The 18,911-nt window shown below is 46.4% G+C and overlaps 7 protein-coding genes across 7 annotated transcripts; 5 read left to right on the top strand and 2 right to left on the bottom strand.

The window, feature by feature from the left end:
• Nucleotides 1–839: 839 nt before the first annotated feature.
• On the top strand, nt 840–1,917 carry PAAG_03137 (vacuolar protein sorting-associated protein; the record flags this gene model as incomplete). The annotated part of the gene is made up of 4 exons (XM_002794546.2): nt 840–896; nt 1,014–1,028; nt 1,230–1,652; nt 1,798–1,917. 4 exons carry the CDS (start codon nt 840–842, stop codon nt 1,915–1,917), a joined length of 615 nt encoding a protein of 204 aa, XP_002794592.1.
• A 1,138-nt stretch (nt 1,918–3,055) lies between these two features.
• PAAG_03136 (hypothetical protein) lies at nt 3,056–4,193 on the top strand (the record flags this gene model as incomplete). The annotated part of the gene is made up of 3 exons (XM_015844862.1): nt 3,056–3,546; nt 3,855–3,942; nt 4,038–4,193. 3 exons carry the CDS (start codon nt 3,056–3,058, stop codon nt 4,191–4,193), a joined length of 735 nt encoding a protein of 244 aa, XP_015702068.1.
• A 1,512-nt stretch (nt 4,194–5,705) lies between these two features.
• PAAG_03135 (E3 ubiquitin-protein ligase RSP5) lies at nt 5,706–8,960 on the top strand (the record flags this gene model as incomplete). Its single annotated transcript, XM_002794544.1, has 10 exons — nt 5,706–5,725; nt 5,825–5,847; nt 5,933–5,971; nt 6,049–6,202; nt 6,276–6,409; nt 6,488–7,706; nt 7,793–8,086; nt 8,152–8,292; nt 8,364–8,759; nt 8,861–8,960. 10 exons carry the CDS (start codon nt 5,706–5,708, stop codon nt 8,958–8,960), a joined length of 2,520 nt encoding a protein of 839 aa, XP_002794590.1.
• A 1,274-nt stretch (nt 8,961–10,234) lies between these two features.
• Nucleotides 10,235–11,064, top strand: PAAG_11705 (hypothetical protein; the record flags this gene model as incomplete). Its single annotated transcript, XM_015847301.1, has 2 exons — nt 10,235–10,448; nt 10,619–11,064. The coding sequence occupies 2 exons, from the start codon at nt 10,235–10,237 to the stop codon at nt 11,062–11,064; spliced, it is 660 nt and encodes a 219-aa protein (XP_015703090.1).
• A 429-nt stretch (nt 11,065–11,493) lies between these two features.
• PAAG_03134 (hypothetical protein) lies at nt 11,494–12,255 on the top strand (the record flags this gene model as incomplete). The annotated part of the gene is made up of 3 exons (XM_002794543.1): nt 11,494–11,591; nt 11,731–11,829; nt 11,949–12,255. 3 exons carry the CDS (start codon nt 11,494–11,496, stop codon nt 12,253–12,255), a joined length of 504 nt encoding a protein of 167 aa, XP_002794589.1.
• Nucleotides 12,256–12,786: 531 nt separating this feature from the next.
• PAAG_03133 (hypothetical protein) lies at nt 12,787–13,947 on the bottom strand (the record flags this gene model as incomplete). Its single annotated transcript, XM_015844861.1, has 2 exons — nt 12,787–13,480; nt 13,547–13,947. The coding sequence occupies 2 exons, from the start codon at nt 13,945–13,947 to the stop codon at nt 12,787–12,789; spliced, it is 1,095 nt and encodes a 364-aa protein (XP_015702067.1).
• A 2,434-nt stretch (nt 13,948–16,381) lies between these two features.
• On the bottom strand, nt 16,382–18,694 carry PAAG_03131 (hypothetical protein; the record flags this gene model as incomplete). The annotated part of the gene is made up of 1 exon (XM_002794540.1): nt 16,382–18,694. One exon carries the CDS (start codon nt 18,692–18,694, stop codon nt 16,382–16,384), a length of 2,313 nt encoding a protein of 770 aa, XP_002794586.1.
• Nucleotides 18,695–18,911: the final 217 nt, after the last annotated feature.

Raw genomic sequence — 18,911 nt, 5'->3', positions numbered from 1 at the left:
GAGAGGTGGAGCTCTTGCATGTAGACTCTACAGTGAATAAAGCAGATGGATTTATGAAGCCTCTGCCAAAGCCAGCTTACAATGAATTTGTGGAGAAAATAGGATTGATGGAGGTCTGATCTCATTGATGAGGATGATTGATTTTACACAGTTTTGCGGCCCCCAAGGAGGTGTAATGAGAATACAGGTTAGAGGAATAATTGTGTGCTTTCTTTGCAAAATTACTGTACAGATGTGTAATAGAGCTTTTCCTAATAGGGAAACTAGCATCTGATTCCTGTATTTAATTTTTATTGCGGATTTGAGGGGATTCAGCAGCTAGGGGATAGGTGGCAGAGCTCGGGCTCACCGTGGCATGGGGGGGTGTTGGAGGATTCCCCGGCTACCCGAGGTCACGTGCACATATGTATTTATTAGTTGTAGCTAGCTCGCTTAGAGTCCACAATGAAACAAGGCAGTAATCGGTCCTCTAAGAGGATGCTTACTTAATTAGTGGCAGATCAAAGAATTAGTCAGCTGTGCATCTTTTGCCGAGCACGTGCTGCCCCCTTGCCCCATTTGGAATAGCCAGTTACGGGTTTGGGCGGCTGGGGCGCCAACTCTAGGATCCTCTCTCCCCCGATTAGAGATCAGTGTAGACGCCGCAGCCGCAGCCGCGACGGCAGCCAAACGGGCAAGCTCCAGTCCAACCCAGGCTGAACCTATGCCCAACACCTGAAAGACCGTCAACGACAACGAGGATAGGATACGAAGAAGAAGACGACGAGGAGGACCACCCTGCTGTAAAACAATTCATCCTCTAGGAATGGGTTGCTAGAATAAAAGCCGCTCCCACAAGCATGACCTCCCGTCTGGTCCTGGCCATCGGCGACCTCTTCGTCCCAGACCGTGCACCTGTAGGTTTACTTGATACCTCTCCCCTCTGCTCTATCTATTGGATGCGATGGTTTAAATCTTGCTCCCGTTAGAGGATCGCGAGCCCCATATACTAATGTCAATTTTACGCAAAATAGGACATCCCCGCAAAGGTTTGCTAGATCACACTCTCTCATCATCCATGCCCCTCTGCCCCATCAACCCCGCGAATACACCTCCAACAACAAAATCAACAACAACAACAACAACAACAACAACCTGCTTCCAACACTCTGTCCCAACATAAGCGTCCCCCCCCCCCCCCACACACACACACCCAACATACTAACACACGCATCCCCCCTTAAATACAGTTCAAGAAACTTCTCACACCCGGTAAAATTGGCCAAATCCTCTGCCTCGGCAACCTCACAGACCGCGACACCTTCGAATTCCTCCGCCAGATCGCCCCGGACCTCCAACTCGTCAAGGGCGACTTCGACGTGGACTCTCCCAACCTTCCGCTCTCCAAGGTCGTCACACACGGCAGCTTGCGCATTGGCTTTACCCACGGCCACACCATCATACCGCCGGGCGATGCGGATTCCCTCCTCATAGCGGCGCGGCAGATGGATGTCGATATCCTGCTGTGGGGAGGCACGCATAAGTTTGAAGCGTATGAGTTGGAAGGGAGGTTCTTTATCAATCCGGGGAGTGCTACGGGGGCCTTTACGACGACTGCGGGTGGGATGGGGCAGGATGAGGAGGAGCCCACGCCCAGTTTTTGTTTGATGGATGTGAGTTATATATTTATGCCCATCCTGAATCATATCCCGGATGACTATAACTTCTGTTATGCTATGTCCATTAATTGGAAGAGGCTGGCTGGCTGACATTTCCTTTCCCCCCCCCCTTTTTCTTTTTTTTTTTCCTTTCTTTTAGGTGCAAGGTGACGTGCTCGTACTCTACGTCTACCAACTACGCAAGGATGCCCAGGGTGCGGAAACCGTCTCGGTCGAGAAAGTGTCGTTTCGCAAACAAGCACCCTCTCCCGTTTCATGAATGCATTAAATCTTTTGAAGTAATGGGAAATATTTGTTGAAATGTCCTTGTCATGCTTGCTCCGTCAATTTTCGTTCTTCTCTTAGTATCTACTTCATCTACTAAAACATGGTGCATATATCGGCTTACACTAGAAACGTAAAAATATTCTCACTACCCTTTTCACGACAAGTTTCTTGTGACAAACGATGTCCGTGGTTTCTCTTAGCCTACATTGGGTCGCAGTGTATAGCTATCACATTTGTTGCTTGACCAACCAACCACCTAGGAAAGCCCCTGGTTTCCGTTCCTCCGCATTTGTATTTTGTAGGCCAGGGAGAGAGGAGACCATGATGTCTTAAGCGGTCGGCTCGAGAAAGAAATCAAAAAAGCCAACTCATAGAGTTGTAGTTGTCGACTGGGTTTTCTATATTAACTTGCTATTATATATCAATGTGAGGATGGCATATTCATTTTCGTCCTTCAAAGATTTGTATATAGTTACGTGAAGATAAAAATATGCTCCCAATTCAATTCTCCTAAAGGACATGACAAATAAAACAGTTTTATTAATTTCATCTTTTTTTTTTAAACAAAAAAACAAAAAATGCAGTCTGATTTATCAACAACATCTATTCTACGCTCTGAAGCTTGAAGAAATGAAGCATCGCAAAGGGGCCAAAATACCTGTTGGATCCTCAGACGGCGCCATGCCTAATTCGTCACCCGCGCCAGACCCAAAAGACCATTGATCTCTCTCTACAGCACTTAGTTTTATTCCTCCTTGGGTTGAATGAATTCATCCGTCCCCATTTCCAGCACAAATTTAACATAATATCAAAGGACATTCAAAAGAGATAACAAACACATCTCCGAAACATCCCTCCCACACCACTCTCCACTCGAATCCACTTTCTTTTCTTTTCTTTTTTTTTTTTTTTTTCCCTTCTTTCTTTGATTCTCACTAGTCACATTGAGTTGTTTGCCCGCCACCTCTGGACAGTTGGACATTTTTGCGCTTTTCAGCCATATATCCCCCCTTCCTCATCGCTGAGCCATCTCGGGACGAGCTGAAAAAGTACCACATCTATCAAAGCCAATCCACCCTACTCCTCTCCTCAGAAATAAACAGAGAGCTTCCTCCGCTTCAATCACAGCCATGGCTGACGCAGGTGGTATTACTGATGAACGGCTGGAGACCCATGAGAAACCCGGTGATGAAGAGGTATGTCTGCTTTCCATTTATCCTGCTACCAATGCATACCACATACCTCCACAAACACCCCCCAATTTCCCCTGCTACGCTCCCCGTCCCAGCCTCCCAAGCTCCCCGAAAGGCACTAACGATCTTCCTCAAAACCACCCTTTCCGCGGGCTAACACCTCAAATACAGGAAGAAATCGCTGCTATGAAAAAGCGAGTTGCCGAAATGGAGTCGGAAGCCGCCAAGCTACGAGAGATGCAAGCGTCACTGGACCAGCAGTCAGAGAGCCTGCGCGAGGATAAAGAAGACATCGATGCACGGAGCATATTTGTCGGGAATGTCGACTACGGCGCCTCGCCTGAGGAGATCCAGGCGCACTTCCAGAGCTGCGGGTCGATAAACAGGGTTACTATCCTGCTCGACAAGTTCACTGGTCATCCCAAAGGGTTTGTTGCTTGTCTTGTCTAGTCTTTTTTCTTTTCTTTTCTTTTCTCTATTATTTCGCCCCGAGGGGCTTTGATATTTTTTCTTTTTTTTTTTTTTTTTTTTTTTTTGTGTGTGTGTGTGTGTGTGTGTGTGTTTTGGTTTGGTCTCTGCTCCTCTTTCCTCTCCCCCCCCACCCCCCTTCTTCCCTTCGATCATATTTGAATCGAAGCGAAGAAAAGAAAAAGAGAAGAGAACAAAAGAAATATTTTTATTACATCCGCGCTGCCTGGCAAGAGATGGAGCGCTAATTGGTATAAAATACAAGCAGGTATGCGTATGTGGAATTCACGGAGCCGAGTCTTGTGGCTCAAGCACTTGTTTTGAACGAGAGCGTCTTTCGTGGGCGGAACTTGAAGGTGAGCACTACAATCCTCCCCCCCTTTCCATATCCCTCTTTCTAGCTTCTGATGTTTCACGAACCGCTAATCTAACCTACCTCACACTCTTCTAGGTTGTCCCCAAAAGAACCAATCTGCCGGGAATGGCTCGAGGTCGTGGTCGTGGCCGGGGCGGAATCGGTCGCGGATTCGGACGCGGGGGATTCCTTCCTCGAGGCGTATATCGTGGAGGCTATAGAGGTCGGGGGAGAGGATATGCACCGTACTGAGAGATGAAGGAAGAAACGGGAAAGAAGGACGGTTTTTATATTTTTCTAAAGATGCTGGGTAATTCGCATTGATAGGTTAGGTGGGCGCAGAGAGAAAGGAAAACGGATTTCCGAGCAATGCTATCCGGGATTTTCCCAGGCCACGAACCGCAACAAAGCCAATCGCGAATCGAAATGCGAATTAAATAGGTGCGATTGAGGTTTGGGGTTTGTTTGTGTATGATATGATAAGGTCTAGCGAAGGATGTTGAATTTGAGTTTCCGAAAATTCAAGTTAATTGGAGGCAGGAATGGGAAAGGAGCCAGAAGAAAAAGTTGGTGGGATAATGATGGTTCCGATGTCTGTCCTCTTTGTCGGTCTTGATTTGATTTTTATGTTGTTCTTACTTTATTCTGCAGCTCTTGTGGATGTATTCCCTCCTTCTCACCTGCCTTTGACTTTATTTTTCACACTTTTCATTTTTTTTTTTTTTTTTTTTTCATTTGTTTTTCTCTTTTTCTGTTTCTTTTCTTGGTTTGGAATTCGATGGAATATCAGATTTGATCCATTTATGAGCGGAAGGGAGCTTGAGCTAGCATCGAAGAGCAGCGAAAAAGAATAAAAAAAAATGAAGAGGAATATTCGAAGATATCAGGTATGACGCTGCTTTTTATTGGCATACAAAAGCTTCCTATCTAGAGGCACAATAGAAGGTTATCCGCAGGATATTGAGATGTCTACACCATGATCCTAACCACAATCCCTTGCGTTGTGACGCTTTTATATACCCGGAATTGGTTTATGTAAAGAGGAGCGTAGGAAGCAGCAACAAGCAGTGCTCGAGATAGCTGTATGCAAAGCATCTCCAGATGAGGGGTTCATACTCATCCACATCAGTGGCTGTTCTTAAAGGTTCACCCTCTATGGCATCATCAGCCCCAACCATATCCAGCCTCTCAGACACTCATCCGTAACCCGAAAAATTCATATAATATCCTGATAACTCACTTTAAATTAATGTCGTCAATTAATTAGTTAACTATTAATTACTTCGGAATTAATTACTGCTGTTCTACTCTCTATTGACTTATCTCTTGGGCACGCCACTTTAGCAGTGTCCTTGCGGGCCGGTGATTAGCCCGCCCCAGTGTTGCTCAGCCTCAACTTAACGCAAACAACATAACATTCTAACTTCCTGACATCTGACATCCTGATATCAGGCATCAGAAACCTTGCATCCTGCCCACTCACAATCACTCACTTCCTCAACTACTTGCAATCCAAGCCAGGATTACTGTGCTTTCTCTTCATCTCGACTCTGCCGTCCTCATCTATCTCCTTTTCCCCTTTCCCCTTTCCCCCCTCTCCCAGGCCCCTCCTCCCCCCACTCTCTCATTTTCCTGGCTATATATAGCCTTTTCTCTCCTCCTTCTGGCCAGTGAATGTGAAACCCGCATCATCGTCTCCAGCCTCTTTTGTCCACCCCGTCCTTGCAGACGGAGACGGCCTTCTGAGCTGTGTCGGTCGTCAGAATGGGCTCCAACTTGCCTGCGTAGGTTTTTTGTTATGCTCTATTTCTACATCTGACATCTCTGTATCATTTGCTTCTTCCTATTCTACTATCTCTGTTCTAACACCACTGTTCTTTCAGTCAACCAAATCTTAGGGTCACGAGTAAGAATCTCCATCCTTTTATCCGCTTGTAACCATCCATCATCACACCTGCGCCATAATAACCGCCGCCTCTCTTACTCTATAGTCATCGCCGCTGATGGACTCTACAAACGTGATGTTTTCCGTAAGTTGGACACTCCCCCGGTATTGACGAAGGAAGGAAATATCCATATATTCGTACATATGGATAGATAGATATAGGTGTATGCAGAGAAAGAGTGAATCTCCAGGCTCACAGTATCCCTCTAGGCTTTCCCGACCCTTTCGCAGTCGCCACGGTTGGTGGTGAACAAACCCACACTACCTCGGTGATCAAGAAAACACTCAATCCATACTGGAATGAAGTCTTTGACCTGTACGACAATCCCACCCGCTCTATTGACGTTTCACTGTGGCTGGGTCTAACGAGCGTTGCCAACTTTTACTAGGAGGGTGACCGAAGATTCCATTCTCGCCATTCAGATTTTCGACCAGAAGAAGTTCAAGAAGAAGGACCAGGGTTTCCTGGGTGTTATAAATGTGCGCATTGGAGACGTGATTGATTTAGACGTTGGTGACGATGGTGAATAACCCACCATATTACCATTTTCCGATCGAGATCAAGAGGACGATGCTAACTCTCCAACCTTCCATCTTGCAGAGATGCTCACTAGAGATCTGAAGAAATCAAATGATAACCTTGTTGTCCACGGGAAACTGATCATTAACCTTTCCACTAACCTGTCAACGCCTGTGCTGCCACAAAACGGATCATTAAGGGCGCCCATTACCGCTCCCCCATCCTCAAACCTTTCATATCAGCAACAACTTCGCCCTCAGTCGTCCGCATCAGCCGCTGGTACAGCAGCTAGCCAAATGGCTGGCGATCAGTCATCTGCTGCTCCCTGTTCCTCCCTTCTCTCAGCTCGAGCTACATCCGCAGCAACCCCCACGACCTCTATCACGGCCCCGGTCACTGGACCTAGTCACCAACCCAATGGATCTGCTTCTTCCAGGGCAAATCTGAGCTCCTTTGAAGACAGCCAGGGAAGGTTGCCTGCAGGTTGGGAAAGGCGGGAGGATAATCTTGGCCGCACATATTACGTTGATCACAACACAAGAACCACAACATGGACAAGGCCTTCGCAGCACTACAACGAGCAGGCCCAGCGCACCCAAATGGAAGCCAACATGCAAATGGAACGCAGAGCCCATCAAAGTCGAATGCTTCCAGAGGACAGAACCGGCGCAAGTTCGCCAAACCCACCAGAGAACCAGCAGACAAGTACCCCGCCAGGCACCACCAATGCAAATGCGGTTTCGATGATGGCCACGGGGGCTACGACAGCTGGCACTGGTGAGCTTCCAGCAGGGTGGGAACAGCGATATACACCAGAAGGTCGCCCATACTTTGTCGACCATAACACGAGAACGACCACCTGGGTTGATCCTCGTAGACAGCAGTATATTCGCATGTATGGCCAGAATGCCAACGGAAACAATACCACAATCCAACAACAGCCTGTGTCCCAACTGGGACCGCTACCAAGTGGTTGGGAAATGCGCCTAACGAATACGGCACGGGTATACTTTGTTGATCACAACACGAAGACTACCACGTGGGACGATCCTCGGCTGCCCTCTTCTCTTGACCAAGGTGTTCCGCAATATAAACGTGATTTCCGGCGCAAGCTTATCTACTTCAGATCCCAGCCCGCGCTGCGAATCATGTCTGGCCAATGTCACGTCAAGGTTCGACGAGGTGCTATTTTCGAAGATTCGTATGCGGAGATTATGCGCCAGAGCGCTTCCGATTTGAAGAAACGGTTGATGATCAAGTTCGATGGGGAAGATGGACTCGATTATGGTGGTCTTTCCAGGTTCGTTTTCTTTGCTACAGACCCTGTGCCAATATATCGTATCTACTGCAATTTTGCTGACAGATAAATCTTTTTAAACGAAACAGAGAATTCTTCTTCCTGCTCTCGCACGAAATGTTCAACCCTTTCTACTGTCTTTTCGAATATTCTGCCCACGATAACTATACGCTCCAAATCAACCCACACTCAGGCATTAACCCTGAACACTTGAATTACTTCAAGTTTATAGGGCGCGTTGTTGGTCTTGCCATTTTCCACCGTCGTTTCCTTGATTCTTTCTTCATAGGTGCATTTTATAAGATGATGTTAAGGAAAAAAGTCACGCTACAAGATATGGAGGGCGTCGACGAGGATTTCCATCGGAATTTAACGTGGACATTGTAGGTCTTACCTTTATTAATGTAAACTGTTTGCGATAATGCCAGCTTGCTAATGATACAACTAGGGAAAATGATATCACCGGTGTATTCGATGAGCTGACGTTCTCGATTGATGATGACCAGTTTGGCGAAAGGAAGACTGTAGACTTGATTCCCAACGGCTCTAATATCCCTGTTACCAATGAAAACAAGAAACAATATGTTGAGTATGTATTTCTGATTTCTCATCACCTGAACGGCATCACCATAGACTAATCTGAACGATAAAAAACCACAGACTTATTACGGAATGGAAAATCCAAAAACGAGTCGAAGAGCAATTCAACGCCTTCATAACCGGCTTCAACGAACTCATCCCGGCAGACCTTGTCAACGTTTTTGACGAGCGCGAGCTGGAACTCCTCATCGGCGGCATCGCAGACATCGACGTGGACGACTGGAAGAAACACACAGACTACCGCGGCTACCAGGAGCAGGACGAAGTGATCCAGAATTTCTGGAAGGTTATTCGGACCTGGGATGCGGAGCAAAAGTCTCGCTTGCTGCAATTTGCAACGGGTACTTCGCGCATTCCTGTCAATGGCTTCAAGGATCTTCAGGGCAGCGATGGGCCCAGACGGTTTACTATTGAGAAGTCTGGGGAGATTTCTGCGTTGCCCAAGTCGCATACATGGTTCGTTTTCCTATCTTTTTCTCCCCCCACCCCCATTCTCGCGAATGCTGTCGCAATCATTGTTTCTCCATACTAACCCGCAAAAAAATAAAATTTTACAGTTTCAACCGCTTGGATCTACCACCGTACAAGACCTACGAGCAACTGCAGAGTAAACTCACCATAGCCGTCGAAGAGACCTTAGGTTTCGGCCAGGAGTAAGCTGAAAAACAAAATAATCAAAAGGTACAATTTTATTTAGGGAAGACGATTGCTTTTGCCATATTTTTGTTCTTCTCGTCCGATTTTCATCATATTCAACCTCCTTACGCGTGTGGCGCTGTGTCTCTGTGTATGTAAGCCTGCGAGCTGCAAGGCCACACGCATTCATTCCCCGCCAAATATTCGTGTATATTCTTTTTTCATCTTCTCCTGTATAACGTAGAGCAAGCAGGCCAGGCAAAGCGGTTATGAGGGCGGGGGAATGGGTACCAACCATTGTCACTGATACTATCATGACCATAACTTTTTTTATCCTTTTTATCTTTATTCATCTTTATATTTTTTTTTCCTTTTTCCATTTCTTTTTCTTTTTCTCCCCTCCTTTCTCTAGTCAAATTACTAGGCACTTTTGCTCCCTTCTGAGCCGTTCGTTCATCGTGTTTTGGTTCTTTCTTTCGATTCACTCGTTTCAACTCACCTTTTCCCTATAATTAACGACGATCAAATGATCTTATTCTCTCCTTTCCGCATATATACAAACCATGTCCCATTCCTCTCCCTGCCTCGTCAGGAACACCCTTCGTTTTTCTCCCTTCTCCCTCTCTCGGTGTTGGTTGGCTGTTTGAGTTACAACCTCAAGCCAGTATCGTGTCCTCTGCCAACGGGTTTTGTGGTTATCGATGTATGTATGAATGAAAAGTTCGCAAGGGAACGGGCGGCGGTGAACGGTCATTTGTTTGCCTTGCTCTCCCCGAAGCAAAGATAGACAGGTGGATCTTGGGAATTGCGTATCATCATTCCTCTTCACCTGTTCCTTTTGTCTTCTGCTGTCTGTTTTTCCGTTTAGTTTTCGGCGTCCATTTTAATGGTTTAATGTTTCTGGTTTTTTCCTTCTTCTTCGTCGCTCGCCCTTTGTGTATTCCTGCCATCCACTTTCTTTCCTCGTAACTGTTTGTGCTTGTTTTATGTTATTACTTTCATTTTAAACCGGCTGCGAGGCAGTGAAGATATATAATGTGGTTGTTGTTGATATAATGAAATTTTGTCAAGATTTGATTTATTATATATCACATCGCTAAGTCTCTCTCCCTTTATTTTTTCCTTTGTGTATAGAGCGCTCTTGAGGTGAGATGCGTAAATTTCATTATTCACCTTAACAGGAGAGCAGACTGAGGGGAGAGAATAGGGCGAAAGAGGAAGCATTTTTGTACAATAATACTCGATCGATACGCATCGAACATGGTGCTCAATAGCTAACTGCCCGCGTACGGAGCATGGAGCCATTTCTCACACCTTTGCACACCCTTCAAATCTCGAATTATGCTGTTAGAAGACACAGATGGAGTCTTATTGCAAGGCTGAAGGTTGTGGTTAACTGCGCAGAGTCAGTCAACTACTGCTTGATCCCGAGGTTCAAGTCGCCCGCCTCACCAGTTCCCAGAGCGGCAATTTTGACCTCTCCTCGGCTCCGGGCTGCGTTGACTACTGGTTAGTGAACGGGTTCAAGCAACGAACTAGCCAGCTAACTTATCACCCTTTCTCAGGCCCACCGCAAAACATCTATTCCCAATAACCAAACTAAATAAACTGGAAAACATCTCAATTGGCTTATCTCATGGATGCGATTGTCTAGCCTCCACGACCCACACCAATTGCAGTCCAGATCGCATATATCTGTGCTGCTTGTCCAGCCCGCGCCAAGCAGGTTGTAAAACATTCTGTCCATCGTGATAGCATTCATTGCGCATCAGGCGAAGCGCTAGGCGGTCCTTTGAGCAGCTTCAAAACGCCCCTAGTTTCATCCTGTTCTTCGGCAACTGTGGTCAATGGACATTTTCAGGATTTTGGCCACAATGCATTACCATTACCGGCTTTCACGGCTTCGATTCCTGAGCCAACCTGCTTCTCGGTGATACCATACCCCATATACCTGCCCAAGTGGGCATGGCCACAGGGCAGTGCAACGCAGTATGCGGGTTCAAATCCAAGATACGGGCCTCAGCTTCAGATATCATGTGGCACACCCGCAATCATCATCCATCCGTATGGATATTCCATACTTACGGGAGCTAGCAGATTGCCCATCGCCCTGCGTGCAACCTGAATGGTTGATGCTGTGGTCTCTCCCAGTTGGCTTGCCCCTTAGTTCAAGCTCCTCTTTTGCCTCTCTTCGTTTTTATAGGCCCGTTACCAAACTTTCTTCCCCCTTTTGGGGACCGGCCCCCTCCCCTTTTTTTTTTTTTTTTTTTTTTTCCCTCTGCTGGAGTCAATGAGAATAATAATAAAAACACTGTAAACATTCCTTGAACTTCCCACGCTCTCTTTTCTTTGACCATTTACATTACCACTCCGTCCATCCATCTATCCATTCATTCGTTTGTACCCCACCCGCAGCTGTTCTTCTTCAGTCCGTTCGTTCGGTTGACATTCGTTTCTCTGTGTGCACGGCTACGAAGCCTTTTGAAACTCCTTTCCACTAGCAATTGAACAAGATCATTCGTTTCTTCATTTACTTCTTGTTTATCCACCCAAAATGCGCTCCTTCGTCTCAGTACCCGCGTTTTGCACCATCCTATTCGGCCTCGTTGCCGCTCAGACCTCGAAAAGCCCAAGCAGCTGTGACGCTCAGAAGTTCGTTCTCTCTCTGTTGGTTGGCGATTGATTATCAGCTATGGATAATACGTACACTGCATCCTTCATGGACACACGGCTCTCTCGTATAAACCATGTTCAGAAAATCTTTTGCTTACAAGAGCAAAACTAAACATAGTATCCTCGAAGCTTGTCTGCAATCGACCCAAGCCCTACTCAAAACCTGCGTTCCCAATGACTGGCAATGTCTCTGCACGCAGCACACCAATGTCTTGACGTACGTGCCCGCATATCTTCCAAACCCCAAATAAATAAAGAAATAAAAAATAAAAAATCCCAAACATATACGGTATATACATAGACTATAATATTAACACCTTCGACCAATGCATACAGTTGCTACAACAACTGCCCCAACGACTTGGGCAGACACGGCGCTGAGTCCTCCAAAATTGCCAACTGCAACGCTGCCTCGCAATTCGCGACGACACCCACGGCTACCCCCACCCAATCTCCTACCTCCTCAGACTCCGGGGCTGAGCCTACAGGCTCATCCAGCGCGTCGAGGACTGCATCTGGCACCGCAGCGCTGACTTCTTCAGCGACACAGACACCGAATGCGGCAGCGGCCGTTGGTGGTGTTAGTATGGGAATGGGAGGCATTGCTGGGCTTTTGGTTGCTGGCATTGGGTATATGGTGTAGTCGCGGAGTTTAGTAAGTTGTTGTATGATGTGGTTTTGGAGCGAGGGCTTTTTTTGGTCTTGTGGGTAGTTTGGATGGGAGTGGAAGTTGGTATTTTTTTTTATTTTTTTTAATTTTTTTTTTTCACATTTATTTGACTTTGTTTTTCTGGACTGAGTTTGGTTGAAGTTGAGATTGGAATCGTAGGGTGAATATTGGCGTGTTCTCAGGGGCAGCGAGGAGAGTTGTGCTACTAGTTGTAGGGGGGGAGTGGATGCGCGAGCAACATGTAACAATAGGCAGCTCCTGAGGTTCTGTGGTTAGTCAATCTGCTTGATGGCTTGCTGACATCCTGTGGTATCATAATTTGGATGTTCAGTCGAGTCAGCTCACTCCGCATTTGTTTCCTTATTCCAGGAGGTTAATGCAGCGAGGGCATGAATGTATTAAAGTAATTCTTTCACGTGTGAGTCATTCCAGTTAGCATACCTGAATTCACATAGTTATAACTACACAAAAGCTCTTCCCCATCATATCTGCCTATTCAATCGTCTATCCCCTTTTCCTTTTCCTCCTTCCCACCACACCAGTACTATCAACTGCTGCACCTGCTGCAACAGTATCATCGCCTCCACTATCTCCTGAAGCCTTCATCACCGATGACCGTTTAATGCCGTCCTCATACCCCGAAATGTCAAGATGGCCAATCACAAAAGCCACTTTCTCAATATCCAACACGGAGAAGATTCTTCCATCACCCTCCACGCTCTCAACTCCTTCCTTTTGCTCAGGAAGTTGATTAATCCTCTTCCTGAGCCCCCTCGCAGCTTCCCACAGCTGTTGGTATTCTTTCATATTATACTTAATCTTATGCACTGCTGTCACTGACGATTTCGCACCGCTGCCGTCGCTAGCGTAGCCGTGCTTGTACTTATCTAGACACAGCCAATTGAACAGCTCATCACTGAAGAATGGAGGTGCATTTAAATTATTTACGCCGCTGGACGGATCATCTGATGAAATTCCGTATGGAGCAATGGAAAGGAAAAGAGATGCAGTGGCAGGACCCACACCTCGAAGGGGACCTGTTAGTGTCTCGAGCGGAGCGGCGGGGAACGTTTCGTCTCCGGCATTTGATAGAGTGTCCTGGAGCTGTGAGAAGGCAGTGTTTGTGGTGGACTGCACGAGGGAGTTTTCGTTGGAGCGAATCAAGCCCATTAGGGCTGGTCTATAGGAGCCGTGCTTGCTAACAAATATGACATAAGATTTTCATTTTTCTTGCAGGTTTTATGAAGTATCAAACAGCACTTACAGCTTCCAGTCCATAAGATTGACAATTTCATCCTTTTCTAAATAAAGACCCGAAACGGACGAATTGTCGTCGTCGTTCTTGGACGCCTTTACTTTCTTCTTGGGTCTTTTCACGTTCCCCCCCGCTTTGCTTTCGTCCTTTAGCCCAGTGCCAGCTACAGCCCTATCTCTCAGTGCTGCTGGTATCGAGTCGTAACGTAGTCGATCTAGCTTCAAAAAGGCTTCCACTTCCTTTCCAATAGCTTCTTCACTCTTTCCCTTTGGCAAAGACCTTTTTGACGTTGATTTAGCAACCAATTTGGCCTTGTAGAATTCACTGATGGTGTGTGGATAAAGGGATAGGAGGTAGGAGATGGAAGTTCGGGATATATTGGACGGTGCGAAGGAGTTCTGTGAACCCATTTCAGCTCCTCTGCTTCTGTTCCCCCTACTAGGTTGAGAAATTGCAAAATTGTCTCCCCGGAATAAAATAATTGATTTTCCAGATCAGTCTCGAATAGAAAGTCTTGACGGTTGGGGATACGGCTATATTTAACCAATTGTCAGTCAGAGTGGATATTAGGATGTCAAACAAAATTCAGAGCAGAGCACCACATGGTCAGTTAAAGAACAGTAAAAGTGCGTCCTTTTGAGAAACGGAGTTTGAATAGCACGGTGTGAACTTGTTGCTAAATTAGAGAATGAAAGGGGCCTTTTTGCCGAAGCCGGTTGAACTGCTAACTGCCTTCACTCTCGATATCCTTCATAGAATGAAATGGGACTTCGGCTAACAAGTAATTGCATAGCCAACTGTCCAAAGAAAGCCCAAGGAGACATCATATGCCCGGAAATTAATAACAATAATTGTTGCTCTGCCCGGTATTGTACAAAAGAAAAATGAGTAGCAGTCGGCTTCTATCGAACCACTCATTTATAGATTTTTTGGTTTGCACGTTCACAGGCATCTCCCAAGGACCGCCTCTTCAGGGCGTCCAATTGGATTTCAAATTCTTAAATCCGTACCACATCTTTCAACGTAGGATTTAGACAATCCCCCAGATTAAATGAGCATCGATATGAATCAGTAGCAGAACAGAAATGCAGAATGTAAGCAAAAGGAAAAGGAAAAGGAAATCGCAGATAGCTGTGCTCTTCTTCGGACGCTTAGGGTCAGCCTACCTTCCAACCAGCAGCCGAGATCGTGTCTTCTCTACCAGTTGTCTTTCGAGTTTATGTTGTTCAACGGTCATAGCCTCACTAGCAATAAAGTAATGTGCGCCATAAACATATAATATACGGCATATGAATCGTCAAATTTTATGCTTGAAGGGATGGGAGGAGGAGGAGATGAAGTTAAGGTTGGAGGACGTATGATGCGGAGCGCAGCCTAAATAAATCATTTGCCAAGCGAGGAGTCTGAATCTGAGCTGAAGAGCACATCCAGCACATTATTCTGTCGAATTTCTCCGGCACAAAAACTCCTGTCACTTCTCCTGTACATATATGGGGGAAAGAATACACAAAAATTAAGATACACAAGATGAAAATAGATGTATATGTAAATGTCATCTCAACGACGGCCTAATGTATCTTTTCATGTCTCAATAAATTCTCTAAGGGAATAATACTCAGCGAACTGAAGGCAAAAGCCAGCAATATATTCTCTATGGAAAAGTTAACAAAAGCTGAAATAATAAAATAATATAGCTTTGTATGTATACATAATTAAGGGGGAAAACACAACATGGCCAGGCAGCCTCTCATCTAACATGCTCAGGTGATTGAAATGGTGTGGAAGCTTATCAAATCAATAGATATCGATATCGATACCGGGGCACAGCACGGGAGAGAAGAATTGGAGAGCAAGGGAGGGAAAACATAGAGGAATGGATGGTGAAGAGACATATGAGTAGCTATCACCAGAGATAAATGATAAGGAAACATATCAGCGTGAAACAAAAACATATGTACTGATTACAAAGTGGATTTTATCGAATCAACGAAGCACAGCGCCGACGGAGAAAGGGAAGCAAGAAAAAAAGGATAAGGGCCATATATATATATATATAGACGTTATGGCATGTTATGGAACGGAAGGGCAGATTGCACGTGCATTCACATGTACAGAACATGTGGGAAGTGGTAAGTGGTATAGTATAGGTGATCGAGAAAAAAGAAGTGCAAAAGGCAAGCAAAGGAAACAGGTTATATATAAATAACATAACATAGGAAGAATCGTGGGTCGTGAAAGGCGGTTTGGAAGATATAGAAAGAAGGGGTTTGTGAGGGGGGTGGGGGCCAGCCATATGCACATACAGTGAAGGAGTGGTGCAGCAAACAAATATCGCTGCAAAAAAGAAAACCTTGGTAACCTAAAGAGGTAGAAGAGGTGAAAAGAAAATGGACAACAAAAGCAAAAAGAACAACAATCCCACCCGGTGAGGCCAATATCCATCTGACCTGCCTGATATCAACCCAAACAAACCCATAAACCATAACCCAGAAACACTGCGGAAAGAAAGGAACAAGGGCATAGCCACCAGCAAGAAAATCCCATTGAACATGCCTTCTTATGATCACCCGTAAGTTTAAAAATAGCAAATTGCAGAAGAGAGCAAATAGGGACTAAGCCGGTCAATACAGAACAGGAGAGCCGAAACAAGAGGAGAAAAATAAACGAGAAAATTAAAAGGAATCCGTTTGAGGTTCCTGCCAACCCGACAATTCGGTCGTCCGTACGCGGAATCCAGGAAGTTTTCGTGCAAATAAGAGAAAATAATAAAGAAATAAAAATTAAAAAAAAAAATAGGAAACGTGACAATACAGCACCACAGAACTCAGGAACCAAGGAGCCGGTTTATCCCCGACGCTGCTTCTTCCCACCATCCTTCTTAGCTATAGCCGGAGTTTTGGTGATCGGGCTCCCAAAGCTAACACGTTTTGGCTCCTTGTTGTTGACACGCATAGTAGCTGTGTTGGTAGAAGGCGACATTTCAGCATTCTTGACACCACCTTTGACCTTACTGGACGCCTTGCGTTTGTAAACCGGTACTTCCCGCGAAACTGGTGATGGGTGATGATGATGATGATGATGTTTTGAAGGGCTCGTTATTTCTGGTCCTGGCTTCGCATCTGACGTTGCTGTGGTGGACACATTCGCGCCTCCAGTTGTACCGTCATCACCATCTTGAACCTCGATGTTGTCGGGTCCTTCATCACTTACCGCGGAGGGAGACGGGCTTGGGCTTTCCGATTCGGATGGTGCTTCGTAATCCTCGTCATCACTGACAAGGCTTGGAGCCTGATTTGATTCCACGGTATTAGGACTGAGTTCAGAAGAAATCGTGTCAACCATTGAATCGATGTCGTTTCCTTGACTTCTTTCATGCTCGATTCCAGGGGCAACCGAAGATCCTGTAGTTGGGAAATATGGAGATCTATATGATGGCCGTTGAGGTGTGGGGGTTGGGGGGATAGGAGAAGGCTGAGGCTTGCAGCTTGGTTTATCTATCCCTTTTCGACTCCCTGGTCGTGGTGGTTGGCATGGAGAAACTATTGTGCGCGCGGGTAATCTACTTCCTCGAACACTTAGTCGGGACCGATCGTGGTTTGGTTGTTCATTCTCGTCTTCTAGTCCTTCGCTGAACTCGTCATCCGAAGACAACATGGCCATTGCGGTTTTGGTCAGGGCATCATCCACGATATCAAGCAAGTCAACCGACATCCCTCTTCTCTGCATTAGCGAAGAGAGATTGGGTGTCACTGGAGAAGCTTTGAAAGATGGGCTAAGAGGGACAACTGAAATCTTCTGCAGTTGCGGTCGGTTCAAATTAGGAGTACTTTGAGATTTCAACGAAGATCCCTTTTCGGCTTGATTGCTGCCACCACGAGATGTGCTGCTATCACCTGATCTTTTTGCTAATTGACCCTGAGAAAATGCGCGACGCACACCAGGCTGTGCAGCAGAACCAACCAGGTGAGCTGAGCGAATCAGTGGATGTACATATCCAGCGGCAGTGCCGGCAGGTACGTCGTTATTATTGCCAATAACCATACCTGCCTCGTCGACTTCTACGGGCTCTCCAGATGCAGCTGCAGCAGCATCATGGCTGGCGAAATTTCGATTATGAGCAATTCGACAGTGATTAATAAAGCCTTGGGTGCTCGAAAAGTTGTCTCTCCTACAATCAAGACAGACCAATTTGACGAGCTGACCATCACTCTTGCGCTTTATGATCATGGGCCCAGCTTTATCCTTCGGTTGGGGATAGCCACTTGATAATGCTTGCAATTTGGTGCCAGCAGAGCTGCGTTGCGAACGCAAAGTACCTGTAACACCTGGATCTGACCACGACGCACGGGTCGTTCGTCCATCCGCGCCGCTCCCTGATACAGCAGAGGCGTGGACAGCACTCTCAACCTCTCCTCCATCAAACCGGGGATCAGGCAGTAACCATTTCGCATAGTGCCTGCTGTATGGTCCCTCAGTCACACCCCATGGCGACGGTGATATAGGCGGTGGACCAGGCCTAATCGGCAATACTGCATTTCCAGTACCGCTGCTGACATTACCGGAGAGTCCAGCAACGTTTGAACCGGGATATGGGATTTCGGAGCACCGACGAAGCTGGTCTAATGCAACCTGGCACTTCCCCATTTCTTGGTCTATCAACCGTAGCTCATCATGTTTAAGGAGTATTTCTAGACTCAGTTGTGATTCAAGTGTTTGGCGCAATGTTTCCGTATCCATTCTAGGCACTGTTCCTGCAGGTGGTGATGGTTCAGGGTCAGGTTTCTCTATGTTTGGTGGAGGCATGTCTCCAGACTCCTTAATTTGACTTGTGGCTTTCAATGAATTGCGGCGAGGGGTGTCGCCTTGTGTTGATCGATCTGGCGATTGTACCTTAACTACAGAGGAAGGCAGCTGTGATGGTGTTAGCTTAGCATTTCCGCTTGCCTCTTGCGGGCGGAAATATATCCTAGAGGGATGGGTAGGTTCTGGCACAGAAGTGTCAGTTTCGCCAGAGTTTGCGCGCTTCCGCTTCAACTTGTGAAGCGCAGGGTTGTCCACAATGGAAGATCGTCGTTGCGGTGCGGCCAGCATCTTCACCTCCTCCGCTGTCACTTTATTGCCCCCAGCAACAGAAGACCATGGGAGCAGTCGAAACATGCCATGCGAGAGCACACCGATCGTCACGATGGATTTCCAGCCACTTCTTTTCTTCGTCGCTCAAGGGCCGGGTAAAGCCCACCTACGCTACAACCACAGTAACGCACTTGCAAACGACGTGGACAAGCACATCGGTTACGCGGCAACGGCGCTAGTGTTCTGGTGAACTTAAAAGAGTCCTCTGTGGGGAAGAATCGGAGGATGCGATGGTCGTGCG

The sequence above is a fragment of the Paracoccidioides lutzii genome (assembly GCF_000150705.2).
Source record: "Paracoccidioides lutzii Pb01 unplaced genomic scaffold supercont2.8, whole genome shotgun sequence".
NCBI classification, from domain to species: Eukaryota; Fungi; Ascomycota; class Eurotiomycetes; order Onygenales; family Ajellomycetaceae; genus Paracoccidioides; species Paracoccidioides lutzii.
The sequence above is the reverse complement of the archived record's forward strand: the minus strand, read 5'-3'. Positions and strand labels throughout refer to the sequence as shown.